Raw genomic sequence first — 19,230 nt, 5'->3', positions numbered from 1 at the left:
CATGGAGCATGGAGATACGGAGGTTAAAACCTTTTCAGCTGAAAGAATTGAAAGTGGTTGTCTATGGAAGTAAAATTGAGGTATAGCAGGGAGGCAGGAAACTTTAATGACCAGCCTTGTTGTCTTTAAATTTACTTTAAATTTTAAAAGTAAAGGAAAACAGGCAATGCCAATAATGGGAAAAGTATAAATTTTGAATTTCAAGTCTTTCGGGGTACCAGATACACATACATGAATGTCAGGAGAAATCAGTCTTTCTTCCTTGCTGAGAAATGTACAGGGTCCTGTGTGAGCAAGGAAATAATTAGAAATAAAAAGTTCTAACTATAAAGTACTTACTCCATGCCAGGCAGTGCTAAACACTTGACCTGTAGTTAACTCATTTAATCCTCAGTGGTTGCAAGGTATTACTCTTATCCCCATTTTATACATAGCTTAACAGAGGTTAAATGACTTGTCTAAGGTTGCACATGAGTAACTAGACCCAGCATGGGATTGGAGGGGCATCAGGCCATTTGTTAGATCTAGACTCTGGTAAACTACTACCTTTGTGGGATTGGCCAAGTCCCTTAACCTCTTAATGTGTGTGTTCTACTGTTCTTTAAAAACTGCAGTGAAAGTTAAACTTCCTGAGTACTTCTTTGGCTATGTCACACAGTCTTTGATACTCAGTGTTTTTCCACTGTCTTCTTATTAAAAATAGCTTATTTCTTTTGATTTCCTCTTTTATTACCCCAAGTGTTTGGAGTGTTGTTGAAGTGTTAATCTTTTGCATCAGGTACCATTAATTACCTCTTTAGGAATCAAGAAACTGAAGCTCAGGGAGGTTTAGAGATATCCAGGGTCACAAAACAGGCCTGGGATTCTTGTTCTGGACTGCTAGATGTCAAAGTTGGTGCCATCCTATTCCTGAGAAATGCCACAGATCATTAGTTTGGCAAATATACTTCATAATTGGCACTATGCAACTGGGTACATGTACATATTTTGTGCAAAAATTAGTTGGTGTAAAGAGAGATTTATCTCTTTGCTTTCTGCTAACCTCGGGTAAATGGTGGGGAGAGCTTACCTTAATGTTTTTCTTTGTACTTATTCTGGTTCTTGGTGTAAGGTTGGGAGGGAGAGTTAATATCCTTATGCCTAACAATTACAAATGACTTGTACATTTTTCTGTATAGTTTTGGAGGCAGGAATGTTTTTCCTCTTTAGAATATTGCTGTTAAGTGTTTGCATTAATAACTTGATGTGTCTGTGTCATATAAAACTTTTTTCTTTTTGAAAGGCCACATCTATCCCAAATTTCTCTTACATGGGAGCTCGCCTCTGTAATTACCTGTCCCATCATCTGACAATTAGCCCACAGAGTGGCAACTTCCGCCAATTGCTACTTCAAAGGTTAGTGTGTATATATGAAATTAAAGGAAAACTACTTCTAAATGTACTAGAATTTGACTGTTCTTCTTTGCTAAAGACTGTTCTTTATAGAAAGTTGCAGGGGAGAGTAGGGCAACCATTCTTTTTTTTTTCTTTCTTTTTAAAATTTATTTATTTATTTTTGGCTGCATTGGATCTTCGTTGCATTGGCTTTCTCTAGTTGCAGTGAGCAGGGGCTACTCTTTGTTGTGGTGAGCGGGCTTCTCATTGCAGTGGCTTCTCTTGTTGTGGAGCACGGGCTCTAGACACGCAGGCTTCAGTAGTTGCAGCTCGTGGGCTCAGTAGTTGTGGCTCGCGGGCTCTAGAGCACAGGCTCAGTAGTTGTGGTGCACAGGCTTAGTTGCTCCGTGACATTCGGATCTTCCTGGACCAGGGCTCGAACCCGTGTACCCTGCATTGGCAGGTGGATTCTTGACCACTGCACCACCAGGGAAGCCTGGCAGGTGGATTCTTAACCGCTGCGCCACCGGGGAAGTCCAAGGGCAGACCATTCTTATTTGTATAGTATTAAGTTTATAGTCATATTTATGCCTTTTTCTTATGATGGTTTCTGCCTTTGGTTTTGTGCCTAGAAAGGTCTTTTCCTTTTCCAAGATCTTAAAAATAGTCACTTTACATATTTTTTAGTACTTTTGGCTTGAGTAAGGATCTAATTTCATTTATTGCCACATGTTTAACCAATTTTTCCCATACCACTTTTTTGAATGATCCATTCCTTATTAGAACTGCTGCCTTTATCACACTACATGCATCCTTATATTTGCGTTGATTCTGGACTTTCATTCTATTCCATTCATTACTTGTTCTCTTCCTGTTTTATTACCAGGCTATTAAAAAACTCTCATTTTTTCACACTAGTTCCCCATTCGTTTGTGTGTCTGTGTGTGTGTGTGTGTAGTCTTCTTTGCTATTCTTGCATGCTTATTTTCTCTGAACTTTAGAATCAGCATGTGAAATTACACAAATGTTGTTGTTACTTATTTATGTTTTGGGATGACATTGAATTAATGAGCTAATGTAGGGAAATGAATTTTCTTATAATCTGAGTTGTTTTATTCAATAACAAGGTTGTCTTTGAGTTTATTAGAGATTGCCTGTTAGTTCTTTAAAGATACTTTTAATGGTTGCAAAGTATTCCATCGTGTGGTTAAACTGCACTGGAACAGAATAAAGACTCCAAAAGTACACTCCAGAGACACTTGAAAATTAAGCTTTTAACGAAGGTGACACTTCAGATACATAAGTAAAAGACAAATTGTGCTGCTGACATAACTGGCTAGTCATTTGGGAAGAAAAAAACAAAGATGGGTTCCTGTCTCATTCTTTACACCAAAATATATTTCAGATATAAAACTGAAACAGTAAATACTAGGGGAAAAAATGACAAACAAAAATATTAGGTTGGTAAAGCCATTTTAAGCAAGACATGATACCTCAGGCCCTAAAACAAGAGATTAAACTTAATTTCATATAGATTATAATATTGGAGGGGTCATAAATTTATAAGAAGTGAAGTAAAAATAGGGACATTTGTAACAACATGGCAGTGAGCTCATTTATTTAATATGAAAAGAGGGGCCTCTTAGGAATGAGTAAGAAAAAGGCCAGAAATATTTCTATTTTTAATAGAAGCATTTGGAATGACTCTGGATAGGTGCAGTTTGGAAAAATATAACTGACAAAGTTACAGAAATATCTAACCTTACCTAATCATTAAAGTACAAATTACAGCTTTTGGAAAGATGTGAAAGTTGGCACTTTGAGGAGGTAGGATGGTAGAAAGGCTTGCTTATCTTCCCTTTTGCTACTCACCCCTGGCTCTGCCTTAGAGTTACCTAGAAACTTAAAATGGGGCTAAGCCTCCAGTCTTGGAAATTCTGATATAATTAGACTGAAGGAGAGTGTGGGCATGGTTTATAAATCTCCCCAAGTGATTCTACTATGTAGTCATGGTTGAGAATCACTCTTCTGGCTCTTTTGACTCTGTATCCCCTGTGTGTGCTTCTCTAGTACTAGGATACTGTCAAAGCTATCAACATGGAAAAACACTAATCATATAACAAGTGAAAAGATCATAATTCTGTTAACTTAAAAATGTAGAATACTTTGAAACAGATAGAAGTTACCTTCACAGCAGTTATTTCTGGGCTGCAGTGTCTTTATTCTTTATATTTTTCTGTTTTAACCTTTTTGAAATAGCCATGTATTACTTTTATAATTGAAAGTCTTTAGCTTAAAGTTTTAGAGTCTTTCCTCTCACCTAGATAATCAACCATGTACAAGGGTAGGGATTTGCATTTGTGCATACATTAACATATATTAATATATAATCTAATAGTAATGGCGTTGATAAAACAAAAAGGTCATTTCATCGAAGCTCTTACCTGAAAAGTCATAAAAGGAAAGACAGAAAGGAAAGCAGCCAACAAGGTGCTTGGATAACTGAATTGGCATTAATTAACTGAACCTTTCCATTATTAACCAGTGTTCTATTTATAGATATCCCAACTATTTTTCTGATGAGGAATTAATATGTATGAGAAGATAACCAATATCTTTCCATGTCTGACTCAAACAGCAGATGTCGCTCATTTAATATAGCTTGTAAGCACTGGCACACTAGGCTAAGCTGGGTTTATGATTGATACATAAACTGAACCAAGGTAAATTCTTGGACAAGAAATGACTTTTTAGGTTCTTTTTGAAAATTTTTTAAAATTGGTACCTCAGGTATGAAAGCCATTAACCCTTCATAAGCTGCTCCCTTGGTCTTTAAAAGGAGAACCATCAAAATCATTTTTATAAAACACATGACTTTTCTAGAATGTTCTTACACCTTATCAAGAAAAATAAAAAAATCTTTACCACCAAAATGGTGAACATTAAAAGTACATTTTAGAAATCCATTTTAGTAACAGTAGCTGACACCATAATTCATTGGTATAGACAATGACAGGCTTCTTGTGATTATTTTAGATAATAAGAACTATGTAAGCTCTAAGGTGAATGCACCAAGTCAGGGAGAAATCAAACAAGGGAAAATAAGTTGACTCCTTTAGTCTCTATTAGAAACAAAGACCCAAACAAAGACCAGATTAATTGCCTTCTATGTTTCTGTGTGGTTTCATTTGGGGACTTCTCCTCTTACTTCACTTCTCTGATTTGTATAATAAAAATTCTAAGAATAATGGGCTTAATAAGAATTCATTTTCAGCTTAGTTGGACGTCATCTGTATTTATATATCTTTTTTAAAGCTCTGTTCAAAGTTCGTATTTCAGCAAGAGCAGAATATTTTAGGGATACTTCGCATAAAAACAGTGCTTTCTTAAAAAGCCTATGAGACAATAAATAAGGTGAGGCAGTGAGGGTTTTTGTTTTGTTTTTTAGTGCCAATATACAACGAACCTCATGAAATCTATGTAGCTGTAACTTGTTACAATTTGTTCTAGTAATAGGTTTATTTTCAACTATTCTCATCAGTTTCTTAAAACTGGGAATCTTTGTATGAAAAGATAGTACATATTCTGATCGCTACAATAGACAGGAACACTTTTTATTACAGAAAATCAGAGTGTTGGTGCATTGTACTTGCCTCTGTATTGCTTGTGAACAACCAAACTGACAAATGGTCATCTTGTTTGACTATTTAAAAAACAAAGCAATGTGAGATTACAAAAGGTATGTCTTTATTAGATGTCGGACTGAATATGAAGTTAAAGATCAAGCTGCAAAAGGGGACGAAGTGACTCGAAAACGATTCCATGCATTTGTACTCTTTCTGGGAGAACTTTATCTTAACCTGGAGGTGAGGAGAAATTTTTCTTTTTAGTACTGACAAAGCCTGAGAATATAAATTGATCTCAATAAGGGATTTGTGTTTACTCTTTTATAACATTAAAAGTGAAATGGGAGATAAAGAAAATAGTCTCAGTACCTACTCATGGTAGTATCTGTCCTCAAATGGAACATACGTACCATTTTGTCTTCCTGTTCATGGGCAGTGTTGGGAGATAGTTACTAAGCATTTTAAAGTCTTTATGTACTTTTGGAAAGCCATGGTTTACATGTGATTTCAGGCTTTTGGAATACAGACAGTCACACCTTTTTGAATCCTTGTATCATAAATATTAGCACATTTAGTATGTTGACTTTCAGATGGTGACCCAAAAGCAACTTGCCCTGCAGAGCATAAAACTTTGAAGAGGGGAGAGACTAGAGTTTCTGTGTTTTTTGTTTGGTTTTTTTCACCTGATTCACCTACAGTAGTTCTTTTTGGTCCTATTTTATATATTAATCTTCTATATAGAATGTATTTGTACAAAGTCTACAGCTAAATTGGTGGCATACTTGAGTATATGCTTGTTGGTAGGCAACATAAGTGCTGAATATTACTTTTGTAATGGATTTGCTTGATTTTTTTTTTTTTTAACGAGTTAGTCCCAGATATTGGTATACCTTCTTAAACTCTGATTTGAGGACTTAGTATTGTAAATACCACTGAAAAGACACACGAATCCACCGTCAAATGTACATCTCAGTCAATGCATCTAAAAGGTCTTTGTCCAATCTCGTGCCTAATTTACTATGCCTTTTTACCACAGATGGCCTTAATTTTTAAAAAAATCTCATGCCATAATCTTTCTCAGTTTATTTTTGTATAAGCCAAATAAGAACACCAATATAAAATGTACCTTAAATGAATTGTCACTTTAAGAATGCAGTTGAACTTCCTATATAGAAGTCATGATGATATGTGTGGTGGAAGTTATAAAGATAAGGCATGGCTCCTGAACCTACAAGCCGGAGAGCTGAGATACATATTCTATTCTGATGCAAGTTAGAGTATTTTTAAATAGTATAAAAAGCAGAAAAAAGCTCTGTGTTCCCAAAAAGGTGTTAATAGGCTAGAGACTGCTTTATGAAGCAGTAATATTAAAGGAGGCTTAAATTATCCTGACCATATATATTTTTTTAATATATAAATTTATTTATTTATTTTTGGCTGTGTTGGGTCTTTGTTGCTGTGCGCGGGCTTTCTCTAGTTGCAGCGAGCGGGGGCTACTCTTCGTTGCGGTGCGCGGACTTCTCATTGTCATGGCTTCTCGTTGCAGAGCACAGGCTCTAGGCGTGCGGGCTTCAGTAGCTGTGGTACGTGGGCTCAGTAGTTGTGGCTCGCGGGCTCTAGAGCGCAGGCTCAGTAGTTGTGGAGCACGAGCTTAGTTGCTCCGTGGCATGTGGGATCTTCCCCAGCCAGGGCTCAAACCTGTGTCCCTTGCATTGGCAGGCAGATTCTTAACCACTGCGCCACCAGGGAAGACCCTGACCATATGTTTTGTATTGTTTAACTTAAAACACTTATTTTGCCAGCACTTTGTTAGACCATTTGTATATCTGTGTTATATTTTGGCATAGTTGCTTTTCATTTTCTTTTCCCCAAAAGATCAAAGGAACAAATGGACAGGTTACAAGGGCAGACATTCTTCAGGTCGGTCTTCGGGAGTTGCTGAATGCCCTCTTTTCTAATCCTATGGATGACAACTTAATTTGTGCAGTAAAATTACTGAAGGTAGGTTTTACTTATTTTTTTCTTAAAATGTAACTGTTTTATCCCTTTAGTGTATAATTTAGAGGAAGGAAAGTACATATAATGCACAAATAGATCCAAGAGTAAGTTATTTAAGTTAAATATTGACATTTTACTTTACTCTCGAATTTAATATTGGAAAGACAATATATACTTATTGTTTAATATAAGAAGTTTAAAAGTGAAAAATGGAAGTCCTTCACTCCACCCCATACGTAAAGTCCCTTTCTTTCTCTTCCTCTATCTGCATGTGTGCTCCCGTAAGATCTTACTCTGACGTGGCTTGCTTTTTTACCACCAGATGAAGATCTTGGATTTTTGCATGGCTCTTTCTTCAGTAGCTTCCCAGTGTTCCATTGTATGCATGCACATTGTTTATCCATTCCATCCTTGAGCAGTTATTTTCAGTTTAGCCACTATAGCACTGTCAGTAATCTTTCATTGTATCTTTATATATGCAGTTGTTTATGTAACTTAAATTCTTACCCATAGATTTGGTGGCTCAGTGAGCATGTATACCTTAATTTGATAAGTAATGCCAAATTTCCCTTCCAAATGCTGAATCAGAGTGTGTTCCCACCAACAGTGAATGAGTATACCTCTTTTCCCATATCCTTATCAGTGATGGATAGAATCAATCCTAGGTTTTATTTTGTCATCGTGATGAGTAAAAACAAAAAGCTCATTTTAATTTGCATTTCTGTGACTAAAATCACTAGTGAATTAAAGCCTTTTTTTGTTTGTAAGCCATTTTTTTAGTTTCTGTGAATTACCTGCTTATATCCTTAACTCATTTTTTTCCTGATTGTGTTTTTTAAATTCTGAGTTTCTACACTTGTTGGATGTTGCATATTTCAAAAAGTGATATGTTGATTAAAATTTTATAGCCTTGGTCATATAGCAAACGTGCCATACAGTCATTGGCGTATAAAGCCTATGGTAAAACTTCTGCTATAGTTCATTCCTTTTTCCTGTCAAGAAAAAGTATAGCGATTCCTGAATATTAGATGGTAGAAAATAATTAGGAATATTTAACTTGCTAAATTCATCTTGTTTAAAGAATGCTTGAACTGCTACTAATATCTTTTTAGAATTTCTGTACTTTATTGAATTCTTTATTTTACTGATACTTGCTTTTTTAGTTGACAGGGTCAGTTTTAGAAGATGCCTGGAAGGAAAAAGGAAAGACTGATATGGAAGAAGTTATTCAGAGAATTGAAAATGTTGTCCTAGACGCAAATTGCAGCAGGTAGGAAAAGAAGTAATATAGATAGCCAGTGGATCTCAATTCCTTGCTTTTTCTTTGGGGTTGTTTTTAATCTGTTGTGCTTCATCAGAATACTCTTTAGAAATCTACAGAAATTTTTTTTTTACCTATGGCTTCTGCTCACCTAGCCACTTTTCTTCAGTTATGCTTATGAATGGAAGAAGTTAAGATATTCCTGTGGGAATATGAGTCCCTTAAAAAATAAAATGATTTATACTTTTAAGCTCAATAAATATTTGGGTAAAGTACTACTGTAAGTCCAGTTGGAGGTATAAAAGTGTTAGCAGGATCGCACTGCCTTTAAGAACCATATATAGCCACAGTTACATGGAATAAATTTCAAGCCTGTCTTAAAAAAAAAAAAAAAAAAAAAGGCAGCAGGAGCCAGGCAGTGGGGTGCGAGCATGTAGACTTCACCTCAGTGCGTAAGAGAGCACTTCAAACCCTCTGGACAGTGCTGGGTGCCGTTGACCAAATGCGGCTCTCAGAGGCGAGGACAGGCTCCTCAGTGGGCGGCAGTGAGGGCTCTGGCCTCAGTAAAGCAGAAACCGCTGCCAAGCGCAGCGAGGCCCAGTGAAGATCTGAAGGCGCTCCTCTGAAGTCCCACTACCTCCAGTGGAGCCCAGTCATCCCTTCCACAGCAACGTCAGTGAGAATCGAAGGCATGGAGACCTCACTGGATATTAGCTACCCTCCCGTGAGAGTCTGAAGGATACTATTACCAGAGCTCTGCCCTTTTGGAAGGAAGAAATAGTTTCCCAGATCAAGAAGGGGAAACGGGTATTGGCTGTAGCCCGTGGCACCAGCCTCCAGGGGCATTGTCAAGCAGAGAGGGTCTCTGAAGAGCTTATCATGGAGCTGAGCCTGCTGACTGTGAATTGGACAAGAACATGAAGCCCATCACGCCTGTGCAGTTCCTGGGGGATGAGGAGACTGTGTGTAAAGCCATGGACTCTGTGGCTGCCCAGGGCAAGGCCAAGAAGGGAGGGCGAGCAGCAGACAAACTACTCCCAGGGACACCCTCCCTGCCCATCCCATTCCTCTGCACTTCTCCCCTACGCATATCAAACTGACCGCATCTGTAACTTGTAGCTCCAGATGGGGACCAGTGGCTCCCAATTTCATATTAGCCGTTTTTTTCTCTTGCACCCACTCCCTTCATGCAGTCTAGTCAGAATGGCACCTCTGGGGCAGGGTTGTCAGTCCAAGCAAGGGAAGACTTGTCCAAGAGGGTGGACAGGAAGTAATTCGGGGGGGGGGGTTGCTAATGCTTTGTCTATTACTAAGGACCTGCTTGAGTAAGTGTTGGGGGGAACCATGTTAGGCGTGACCAATGAGGGAAAACAAGAGAGCCTATTTATGTTCCCAGGGGCCGGTCCTATATTATTCTGTAGTCAGGTGACTGGGTGGCTCTAGTCATTCCAGTGGAGAATGAATGTAATACGCGTGGCAATTGAAACAAATATTTCCTCCCTGCCTGCAGAAGATTGGGACCAATCCTGGTGTTTATGTGTTGTATTTACTTTTACAAAAAAGTATATAATTTAAAAAATTTTTTTAACATCTTTATTGGAATATAATTGCTTTACAATGTTGTGTTAGTTTCTGCTGTATTACAAAGTGAGTCAGCTATACGTATACATATACCCCCATAACCCCTCCCTCTTGCGTCTCCCTCCCACCCTCCCTATCCCACCCCTCTAGGTGGTCACAAAGCACCGAGCTGATCTCCCTGTGCTATGCAGCTGCTTCCCACTAGCTGTCTGTTTTACATTTGGTAGTGTATATATGTCAATGCTACTCTCTCACTTGGTCCCAGCTTACCCTTCCCCCTCCCCGTGTCCTCAAGTCCATTCTCTACATCTGCGTCTTTATTCCTGTCCTGCCACTACGTTCATCAGAACTTTTTTTTTTTAGATTCCACATATATGTGTTAGCATATGGCATTTGTCTTTCTCTTTCTGACTTACTTCATTCTGTATGACAGACTCTAGGTCCATCACCCCACTACAAATAACTCAATTTCGTTTCTTTTTACGTCTGAGTAATATTCCATTGTATATATGTGCCACATCTTTATCTACTCATCTGTCAATGGACACTCAGGTTGCTTCCATGTCCTGGCTATTGTAAATAGTGCTGCAATGAACATTGTGGTACATGACTCTTTTTGAATTATGGTTTTCTCAGGGTATATGCCTAGTAGTGGGATTGCTGGGCCATATGGTAGTTCTATTTTTAGTTTTTTAAGGAACCTCCATACTGTTCTCCATAGTGGCTGTATCAATTTACATTCCCACCAACAGTGCAGGAGGGTTTCTTTTTCTCCACACCCTCTCCAGCACTTATTGTTTGTAGATTTTAAAATTACATAATTAAAAAACCTTCTGGGGTTTCTGATGACTGTTGAAATATTCCCACGTGTGGTCATCAGAAAATGAGCCATTCCTTACACCAACATGGGGTAAGCTCCTTGATTTCCAAGGTGTAGGAGTTCATCCTCTCACGTGTGTTAGAATCCCTCCGCTGCCTTATTATTTTATGGTAGTGAAATGCCTCTTGATCACGTCCAAGTGTGTCTTTCACTGTGCCAGATTTCTGAATCATGTTCCAGTTGCTTGGCCTGCCACTTGGGCCCAGTACGCGTTTGAGCATAACTGTACTAAATCCTTTTTTCCAGATCAGTATAGTAAAGAAGTGATGTGCATTTTTTTAAAAAGATAAATTTGTGTTATTACAGGAAATGTCTAGAATATCAAAGCATGTTAAATTTTTGAAACAACGTTTTAGGCATCTGTGATATATTAGAGCACGATGACACTTGCTCGTTTTAACTCATTTTCAACTTTTGTCTGCAGAGATGTAAAACAGATGCTCTTGAAGCTTGTAGAACTCCGGTCAAGTAACTGGGGTAGAGTCCATGCAACTTCAACATACAGGGAAGCAACACCTGAAAATGATCCTAATTATTTTATGGTATGCCAGTGTTTACATTTTAAATTTGGTTATTGCTTGAATTCAATTTTGGCAGTTTGTAGATAAGTTACATAAACTTATCTCAGAATTTAATACCTAATAACTCTTTTCACTGGCTTAGAGTCACATGGCAGCCATGGAAGGAATCCTCAGTGAAAGGGTAGACTAGACAAAGAGCCATTCAATGGCAAGGGAAATGAATAAGGCTTGACTTGGACTTGGGTGAGTGTAGGGATTCCTCAAAGCAGTTTTTCCAGAGAATTCATGATCAAAGGCCTGCATTTCAAACTTTTACTTGGCATTTTGTAGTAAAGTAAATTAAGAAAACGAAAATGGTTACCAGGCCAGTGATGCCCTGAAGCTCTCGACAGGATCAAACAGAAAGAAACTATGGAGGAATGCTCTTACAATCCAGTCTTGGAAATACTTAAAGAAAAAAATGGTCGCAGGGGGTGGGAACCACAACTAAAAATCAGCTGACACTAAATCACAGCGCACAACGCACCAAGTCACCAAGGGTGTGACAGGCAGCAGACGGTGGGGTTAGACCCACAAGAACTTGAGATAATAGAATAGTAATCTGAAGACCATAGACTTTCCCAGTGAAATGAAAATGGCTGCTAGGAATTTAGTTTTTTGCTTGTTTTTGTATTATCAGGTACAGATGAATGAAATCAGCCATGCTCAATTAATGTGCTTTAAAAAAGCAATTCTGAAATGATAACATGTTTTAATCGCTCTGATTCCTCCTAGAATGAGCCAACATTTTATACATCTGATGGTGTTCCTTTCACTGCCGCTGATCCAGGTATGTTGTCTCAGTCATTTTCCAACCATTTTTTGGTAAGATAGTAAATTACAGAAAACCATACCCTCACTGGCACAAAGTTGTAGCATTTTGAAGAGTTCACATCGTTCTAAAATATAGGGTAAAGGTTTGTCTCACTAGAATATTCTTACAGTTACCACTTGGAACCATTTCACATCAAACATTTGATTCAGTATATAGTGTCTTGTCACCCTAACAGTGAAGGATTGGAAGAATCCCTCAATTAAATGCAAGCATTTTTACTTTATATTTCCTCTACTATTTTGTTTTTATACTCTAAACTTTCAGGTAGTTAAAGCAGAAGGGAAAGATGGTTGTAGTTCACTATATAGTCAGCAGCTTTCATTGGTACAGGTTAATACTTGCAGATACTAAGAATTGTGGATCTTATTAATATTTGGTGGGTCAGTTAATTAAAATCTAAATCTCTGCACACTTCCCTTCCCAGAAAAGAGCCGTTTTATAGAATGAGTGCTTTAATTGTGATAAACAGAACTGCACTGTGAGCAAGAGAACATTTCCCCACTTTGAACAAACTTACAACCAGCTTATCAGAATTTTCCCATTTGTTTCCTCTGGATAGCAGGGACCGACTGTCCTATGCCTCTAGCACAAAGGGGTAGAAAGAAGAACCGCTTAACTTCTCAATTTTAAATTATGAAATATTCAAAAGTATTGAAACCACACACAAAAAAGGGCATATTGATTCACTGTCAAGATTGAACCAATTTCACTTATCAATATATACTCTGGGTCTTTTCAAAGAAATAAAACCCTTTATAGACAGTAATAACCATTCTCTGTTTCTGTAATTGATACCTCACCTTCAAGTCCAGTCCTTCCATAACTTCCCCCCACAGAGGTAATTACTCTCCTGACATTGGTGTCCTTGTGCTGTCTTTTTACTTCATGTATGACTGTAAATGATAGGTGTTACCATACACAGCAGTATTAAGCTAAATGGTGCCTTATTGTGCACGTCTTTTTGCGACTTATTTTTTATTCAGTATTTTTGGTGTTCATGTTGATTGATATATATATAGCTTTAGTTCATTCATTTTAAATGCCAAATAATAACCTACTCAGAGTAAATCACAGTTTATAGATCCCCTCCCACTTGTGGATGGTTGGTTGGTTCACACTCGTTACTACCCACAGTGCTGTGCAAACATCTTTAAGAATCTTTGTGCACATGCAGGAATTTCTTTAGGGTAACGAAGTAGAATTGTTACATTATAGGCTATATGCATCTTCAACTTCACTAAATGTTGCTAAACTGCTTTCCATCATGATTATACCACTTAATATTCCCACCAGCAACATGTAGTTCCTATTTCCCATTGTTGGCAACACTTATTGATACCAGACCTATTTTCTTGTCAGTCTGTTTGTATGAAATTGTAAACTTTTATTTCCCTACTAGTGGTAGTGAATTTCTTTTCATGTTTCTGTTGACCTCTGATTTCTTTGTTTGAGAATCACCTGTTTGTGTCCTTTGCCTGTATTTCTGTTGGATCATTTGTCTTTCTTACTGATGTGTAATTACTTACATGGCCTGGAAAGTGATCCTTAGTTTCTCCCAGTATGTGCTGTCTTTCCGTTTCATGTGTTGTCACATAGAAGCTTTGAGTGTTAAAGTCTTGTTTGTGCTCTCTGTGACTTACTATGATCAAATTCCATTGTCTTCTAAACCTTGTTGCTTTTTATATTTAGGTGTTTAATCCATCTGGCTAGTTTTTATATGTGGTAAATGGTAGGACTTAAATATTCTATAGTTACTCATCTCAGCAACAGGTCATCCTTCCTCTCTTGGACAAAACGTTCCTCTGTGTACCATGTAACTCCCTATAGATTTGTGTCTTATTCCTGTGTCCATGAATGTGGATCTTTCTTCTTGTTTGTCTTGACACCAATACTGCATTCTTAATTATTCTTACCTACTGTAAATCTTGCTATGTCTGGTGAGACAAATTTTCCTTCTTCCCTTATTCTTTGAGGCTACCTTCATTCATTTTGGTTCTTCGATCTTCATCGTTGTCCAATCTGTTTTTCCTACTTATTTCTAGTGACTATTTTATTTATAGAAATTCAATTTGGTTTTCAAACTGAATTTTGTTTCTGCATTTTGTTCAAAGTATCTTGATCTTAAAGTTTTGAGTTCTTTTTTTGTCATCATTCTAAACATGCTTATTTTTGCTTCATACTTTTGTTTTCTTTTAATGCTAACCCTACTGTTATTTCTAATTGTCATATACAAAATGATTTATGTTGTGTTCTTTTTTTGAAATCTCAAATTTAACTGTCTTTCTTAAACTTTTTTTGTGGAAGTGATTTCAAACTTACAGTAAAGTTATAAAAGTAAAAACTGTGCAAAGAACATCCATCTACCTTTTACTCAGATGTACCTTCAACAGTTTACTCCATTTATTATTTGTTCTCTCCACACTCACTTTTTTTTTCTAAATCATTTGAAGTTAAGTTGCATATACTATGGCCCTTCATGACAGCTCCAGCGTTTTAACTGCCTGTTTGTTTTTGTTTATAAAAACTTGTGGCTTGGATTGTAGGAACATCTCTCCAAAGGGGGGTTTATATTTGCTTGTGCCAGGAGCCATATGGGTAATACTGGCTTGGAACAAGTTTCTATTTTCTTGTCGTAGAGATTCTTTACGTGGATAATAGAAATTTGAAGTGCAGAGCCATTGTTAAAAATTCTCTGGGGAACCAGTTTCTTCAGAGTACTTCTGTCCTCACTCCAAACCCAGGCAGAGACAACCAAGCTTCTTTGCCATCTCCCTTTGCCACCGAGGTGTTTTTTGTTTTTCCTTGGTTCACCTTTTGCTTGCAATACCAGTTCTTTGAATGTTCAGCCTTTGTGTTGGTGAGATGGACTTGGGGCATGAATTCCATCTCTCTGTTTCACATTGACTCAAGGCCTTGCTCTCTGACCTTCTGTGGGTTTTAAAATCGAAGGCCTTTGTTCATAATACCACCTGGTCTATCAGCCTCCCAGCTGCAGTAGTTATGTATGGCTTTCAGTTCCCTTCTCGTTTCTGTCATCTGGTGACTTGATGTGTGTGTGTGTGTGTGTGAACTCATTCGTATATTTAAAAGAATGTTTTATCTGTTGCCTTAAGCATTTGTTGCAGAAGGGTTTTATAGTTAAAATTGTCTCCAAATTGCCAAGATTGGGTATCAAAATATCACTAACCCTTTAAGCTAGAATTAGAGTTTTATAGAGACTGACAATCTTGGAAAAACATGGTCTCTATGGAGTTAAATGTAATTACATCATCCTCTCGAAATTTGAGGTAGCTGTTGTTCACAAGAAACTAATTGTAAGATAACTAGTTTTAATATACACTGACCCATTATATTATTCAGAGGTAAGGACTTCATACACACATGCTAATCTTAAAAGATACTCGGTAACTCTGCTTAAGACAGTTGGCAGATGGAGAGCTATAATATCACCTGTTATTGCCTTAGAAGAGCCCAACCAAGGGATAGTATAGCTGAAACATTTATCAGGTATCTATGTTCCAGCTGTCTCTAAGGAGAGGGAAGAAAAGAAAATCTCCTATGCTCAGAACATTTGCTAGGTTAGCCTCCTCTGATTGAGAAACTTCAAGCAATGATGGCTCTTACCTGCTAGCCAGGTAGCTCACTTTACCTCCTTGGGAAGGAATAATGGGGGAGCCAGAAACTAGGAGGTTTGATTGAAATCCCTCCTTGTGGAAGGAAAAACAGTAGTATGGAAGAAACATGTTCTTCCCCAACAAGTTAGGACAATATCTTGTCTGATGGAAAGAAGCAGCAGAGAATGTAAACAGCATGCACACTGGGTGTGAAATGTACTCTGTTATGTTCATAGTGGCTTTGATTTCCATCCTATATTTAGAGGAATATTAAATATACATTTGACCCCTGAACAACACAGGTTTGAACTGCACAGGTCTGTTTATATGTGGATTTTTTCACTAAATATGTGCTACAGTACTTACACAGGGTTGGTTGAATCGCAAATACAAAGGAAACGTGTGTAAGGAGGGCGGGCTAAGTTATATGTGGATTTTCGATTGTGTGGAGGGTCAGTGACCCTAAAGGGCCAACTGTATAATTTATGAGCATATTTTGGGGGCGGGGAGAGATAAAGCAAGCCAATTAGAATATAAGTTTTGTAAAAGATATTCTTAAATATGTAGTTGGAACCTTACTGTTATTTAAATGTATCTGCTTAAATGAAAAGCCATAATATTAAAAAAATTTTTAGGGATAACTGGCCATTTCATATGAATATTTTTCAGCATTCAAATTTTTTATTTTTAATAGATTACCAAGAGAAATATCAAGAGTTACTTGAAAGAGAAGACTTTTTTCCAGATTATGAAGAAAATGGAACAGATTTATCAGGGGGTGGTGATCCGTAAGTTCTGTTTAGCTGCTTTCTTTTTGGGGGTTTTTTGGGGGGTTTTTTTGGGTTTTTTTTTTATGGGGGGGGTTGTTTTGCTTTGTTTGGCCATGCCGCGCGGCTTGCCAGCATGATCTTAGTTCCCCAAACAGGGATTGAACCCGGCCCCCCTGCAGTGGAAGTGTGGAGTCCTAACCACTGGACTGCCAGGGAATTCTCATCTTTAGCCACTTTCTTTGTGAAATTTCTGTGGCCACAGTTTGTAGGTGGAGTTTAGACTAGAAAAGATGATGAAAGAATGTGCATTTTGATTTAATGGTGTTATAGTGGTATATATGTAGTAGTTGTTTACCAGAAATTTTCAGAAAATCATGTTAGAGAAAACACTATGGTTCTGAAAATTAAATATAGCTAAGGTGGAAAAACTATTAATGTAGCATATTCAAACAATTAGTTTTTATAAAATAAATACTATTATTATACCTAAGACTTTAAATAAGTAACTCTAAAGCTGTAAGATCTTAGGTAAGTTCTGTTCCTGTTTCTCCATCTATTAAATAGGAATAGTAGACCCCTCCTTGAGTTTTTTTGAGAACTAAATGAGATACATAAATACTTGAGACAGCCCCCGGCACATAGTAGAAGGCTCAAAGCTTAGCTGTTAAACGATTAAAATTAAAACATAGATAATTATATAAAAATGTTTGGACTGATAGACATATATAAATTATAGTCCTGTTCTCATCTCTTAATCTTCATCTGCCATTCTTTGTAATAAAATAAACTTTTACTGTATTACTCATTTATCGTTAGATTGTACTGCATTTTGTGTATGGAAGGACCAAGAACTTGTGAGGTTTAGTTCCAGTTCTGTTAACAATTCATGTGAATTTGGACATGCTACTTGGATTCTCCTCTTCATAAGTGGAGGGTGGAAATAAATTAAGTCTGTGACTTCAGTTTTTCTTATCCCATCTCATGTGTTGTAGGTTTAAAAAAAAAAAATGAACCACCTTTATTCTGTCTCTAAGTAGTAACATTTTAATTATAAGTCAGTGTAAGATTTTCTAATGTTAACATACTTTTATGTACTAGTTTAATAGAAAAAAATACAGGGATGTGCTTCCAAGCACAATTAGGAAGGTTCAGCCCTGCCGACAGTATACTACTGGAAATTAAAGTTGTCCTTGGCATTGAATTTCAGGCTATCCTCTAAAGTTTTGTTTGGTAAGCATTATATCCTCTTTGCCCTAATGAACTTGTGGCATTTCAACATATGGCCTTGTACTAGAAATGGGGGAGGAAGAAGGAGAAAGACCCATCAGCAATTGGTAGGATTGGCAAGATAGTTTTGTCACATGTTGGTAGAAAGGGTCATGGGGGGTGGGGAGACACATACTTACTTTCATGGCGTAGTATCTTAGACATTTTCTGAATTAAAAAACATTAAACTTGTCATATATGCTTCTTTCACAGATACTTGGATGATATTGATGATGAGATGGACCCAGAGATAGAGGAAGCTTATGAAAAGTTTTGTTTGGAATCAGAGCGTAAGCGAAAACAGTAAAATTAAATTTCCGCTTATCAATTTTATAAAGCCGTTTAGGTTATGGTGACTTAGCAGAACACAGGAAAGCAAGAAAATGTGTCACACTTATACCAAATTAAGGATGTTGAGTTATGTTACTAATGTATGCAACTTTAATTTTGTTTAACACTCTCTGCCAAAATAAACTTTATTCCCTATAACTTAAAATGTGTATATATATATAATAGTTTATTATGTACAGTTAATTCCACTGTTTTGGCTGCAATAAAATCGATTTTGAAAAAAATGAAAAATGTCGAAAGTAAATTTTGCTAGCTGGTTAGAAGCTTATCCTTTAAATTCTACTTTTCTTGAGGGAAAAATTCTTAGCCTGGAAATACATATTACTGCAAAATGTAGCATCCTTTTTTAGATATGAGTATTATAGCTTTCACTTAGTTTTACATTTAGTGTCTCAATGAATTGAGTTTCAAATATGAATCAGAATCATGAATATCTTTAGCACTGAAGTCTTAGAATATATCATTAACAACTGATTCACATATCCAGATGCTATTTGAGACCAAGGGCTTTTAAAATGGCTTAAAAAAAAAGACTAAGAACTCCCAACTAAACAACCAGGATTCTTCACTGAGGATTTATTGCAATTCTAGAATTGGTTTTTTTCACCTAACCTCACTACCCTAAAGCCTGGAACATTATTCTGCTTTATTTATATGACTTTCTCATTTTTGTTTTATAGCATGAGTTGCATTGACTTTTTTACTAGAGAATTTTACTAGATCTTTGTCACTCAAGTTTTCATCTGCTTTATAATTGCTATACCTTGAGAATCACTTTTCTAATACTTTTATTACTATAATGTGGTACCACCTCAGCCCTACCTAATTAATATTTTTACCAGTGTCAAAAATCTTTTTCCAACTAACTAAAAGTAAAACTTAATGTACAAAAGGATTGCTTGTAAATATGCATGTAAATAGTTCTGTTAATAACCCACTGTTTTACATTTGGTACATCTGTGTCTGCCTATACAATCAGCTTTCTCACTTTTCTGCTTGTTTGTTTGGTCTGGATTAAAATTAGACTTTAAAAATAAAATTTAAATAGTTTTGTTTCCTCTAAGTTTTTGGATGGTATCCTGGTATTTTAAAGAGTTTCTGTTGAACTTTTTTT

At 36.8% G+C, this 19,230-nt stretch overlaps 1 protein-coding gene and 1 pseudogene across 4 annotated transcripts in view; both read left to right on the top strand.

Annotated features, from left to right (window-relative positions):
* The window catches only part of PAIP1 (poly(A) binding protein interacting protein 1), a 28,599-nt gene extending 10,252 nt beyond the window's left edge, over nucleotides 1-18,347 (top strand). For all 4 annotated transcript variants that reach the window (XM_089908833.1, XM_022597951.3, XM_022597970.3 and 1 more), the window contains 8 exons: nucleotides 1,283-1,395; nucleotides 5,129-5,240; nucleotides 6,876-7,001; nucleotides 8,162-8,268; nucleotides 11,145-11,262; nucleotides 12,016-12,070; nucleotides 16,424-16,517; nucleotides 17,979-18,347. In XM_089908833.1, the coding sequence (XP_089764959.1) occupies nucleotides 1,283-1,395; nucleotides 5,129-5,240; nucleotides 6,876-7,001; nucleotides 8,162-8,268; nucleotides 11,145-11,262; nucleotides 12,016-12,070; nucleotides 16,424-16,517; nucleotides 17,979-18,072 (819 nt within the window). In that variant the 3' untranslated portion in view covers nucleotides 18,073-18,347. The remainder of the gene's footprint in view (nucleotides 1-1,282; nucleotides 1,396-5,128; nucleotides 5,241-6,875; nucleotides 7,002-8,161; nucleotides 8,269-11,144; nucleotides 11,263-12,015; nucleotides 12,071-16,423; nucleotides 16,518-17,978) is intronic.
* Nucleotides 8,431-11,138, top strand: LOC111187869 (phosphoglycerate mutase 1-like; annotated as a pseudogene).
* Nucleotides 18,348-19,230: the final 883 nt, after the last annotated feature.

Source organism: Delphinapterus leucas, chromosome 3, assembly GCF_059928025.1.
Source record: "Delphinapterus leucas isolate spDelLeu-1000000601 "Yukka" chromosome 3, BTC_Dleu_Yukka2, whole genome shotgun sequence".
Taxonomy (NCBI): domain Eukaryota; kingdom Metazoa; phylum Chordata; class Mammalia; order Artiodactyla; family Monodontidae; genus Delphinapterus; species Delphinapterus leucas.
Note: the sequence above shows the minus strand (reverse complement) of the source record. Positions and strands in the feature narration are given on the sequence as shown.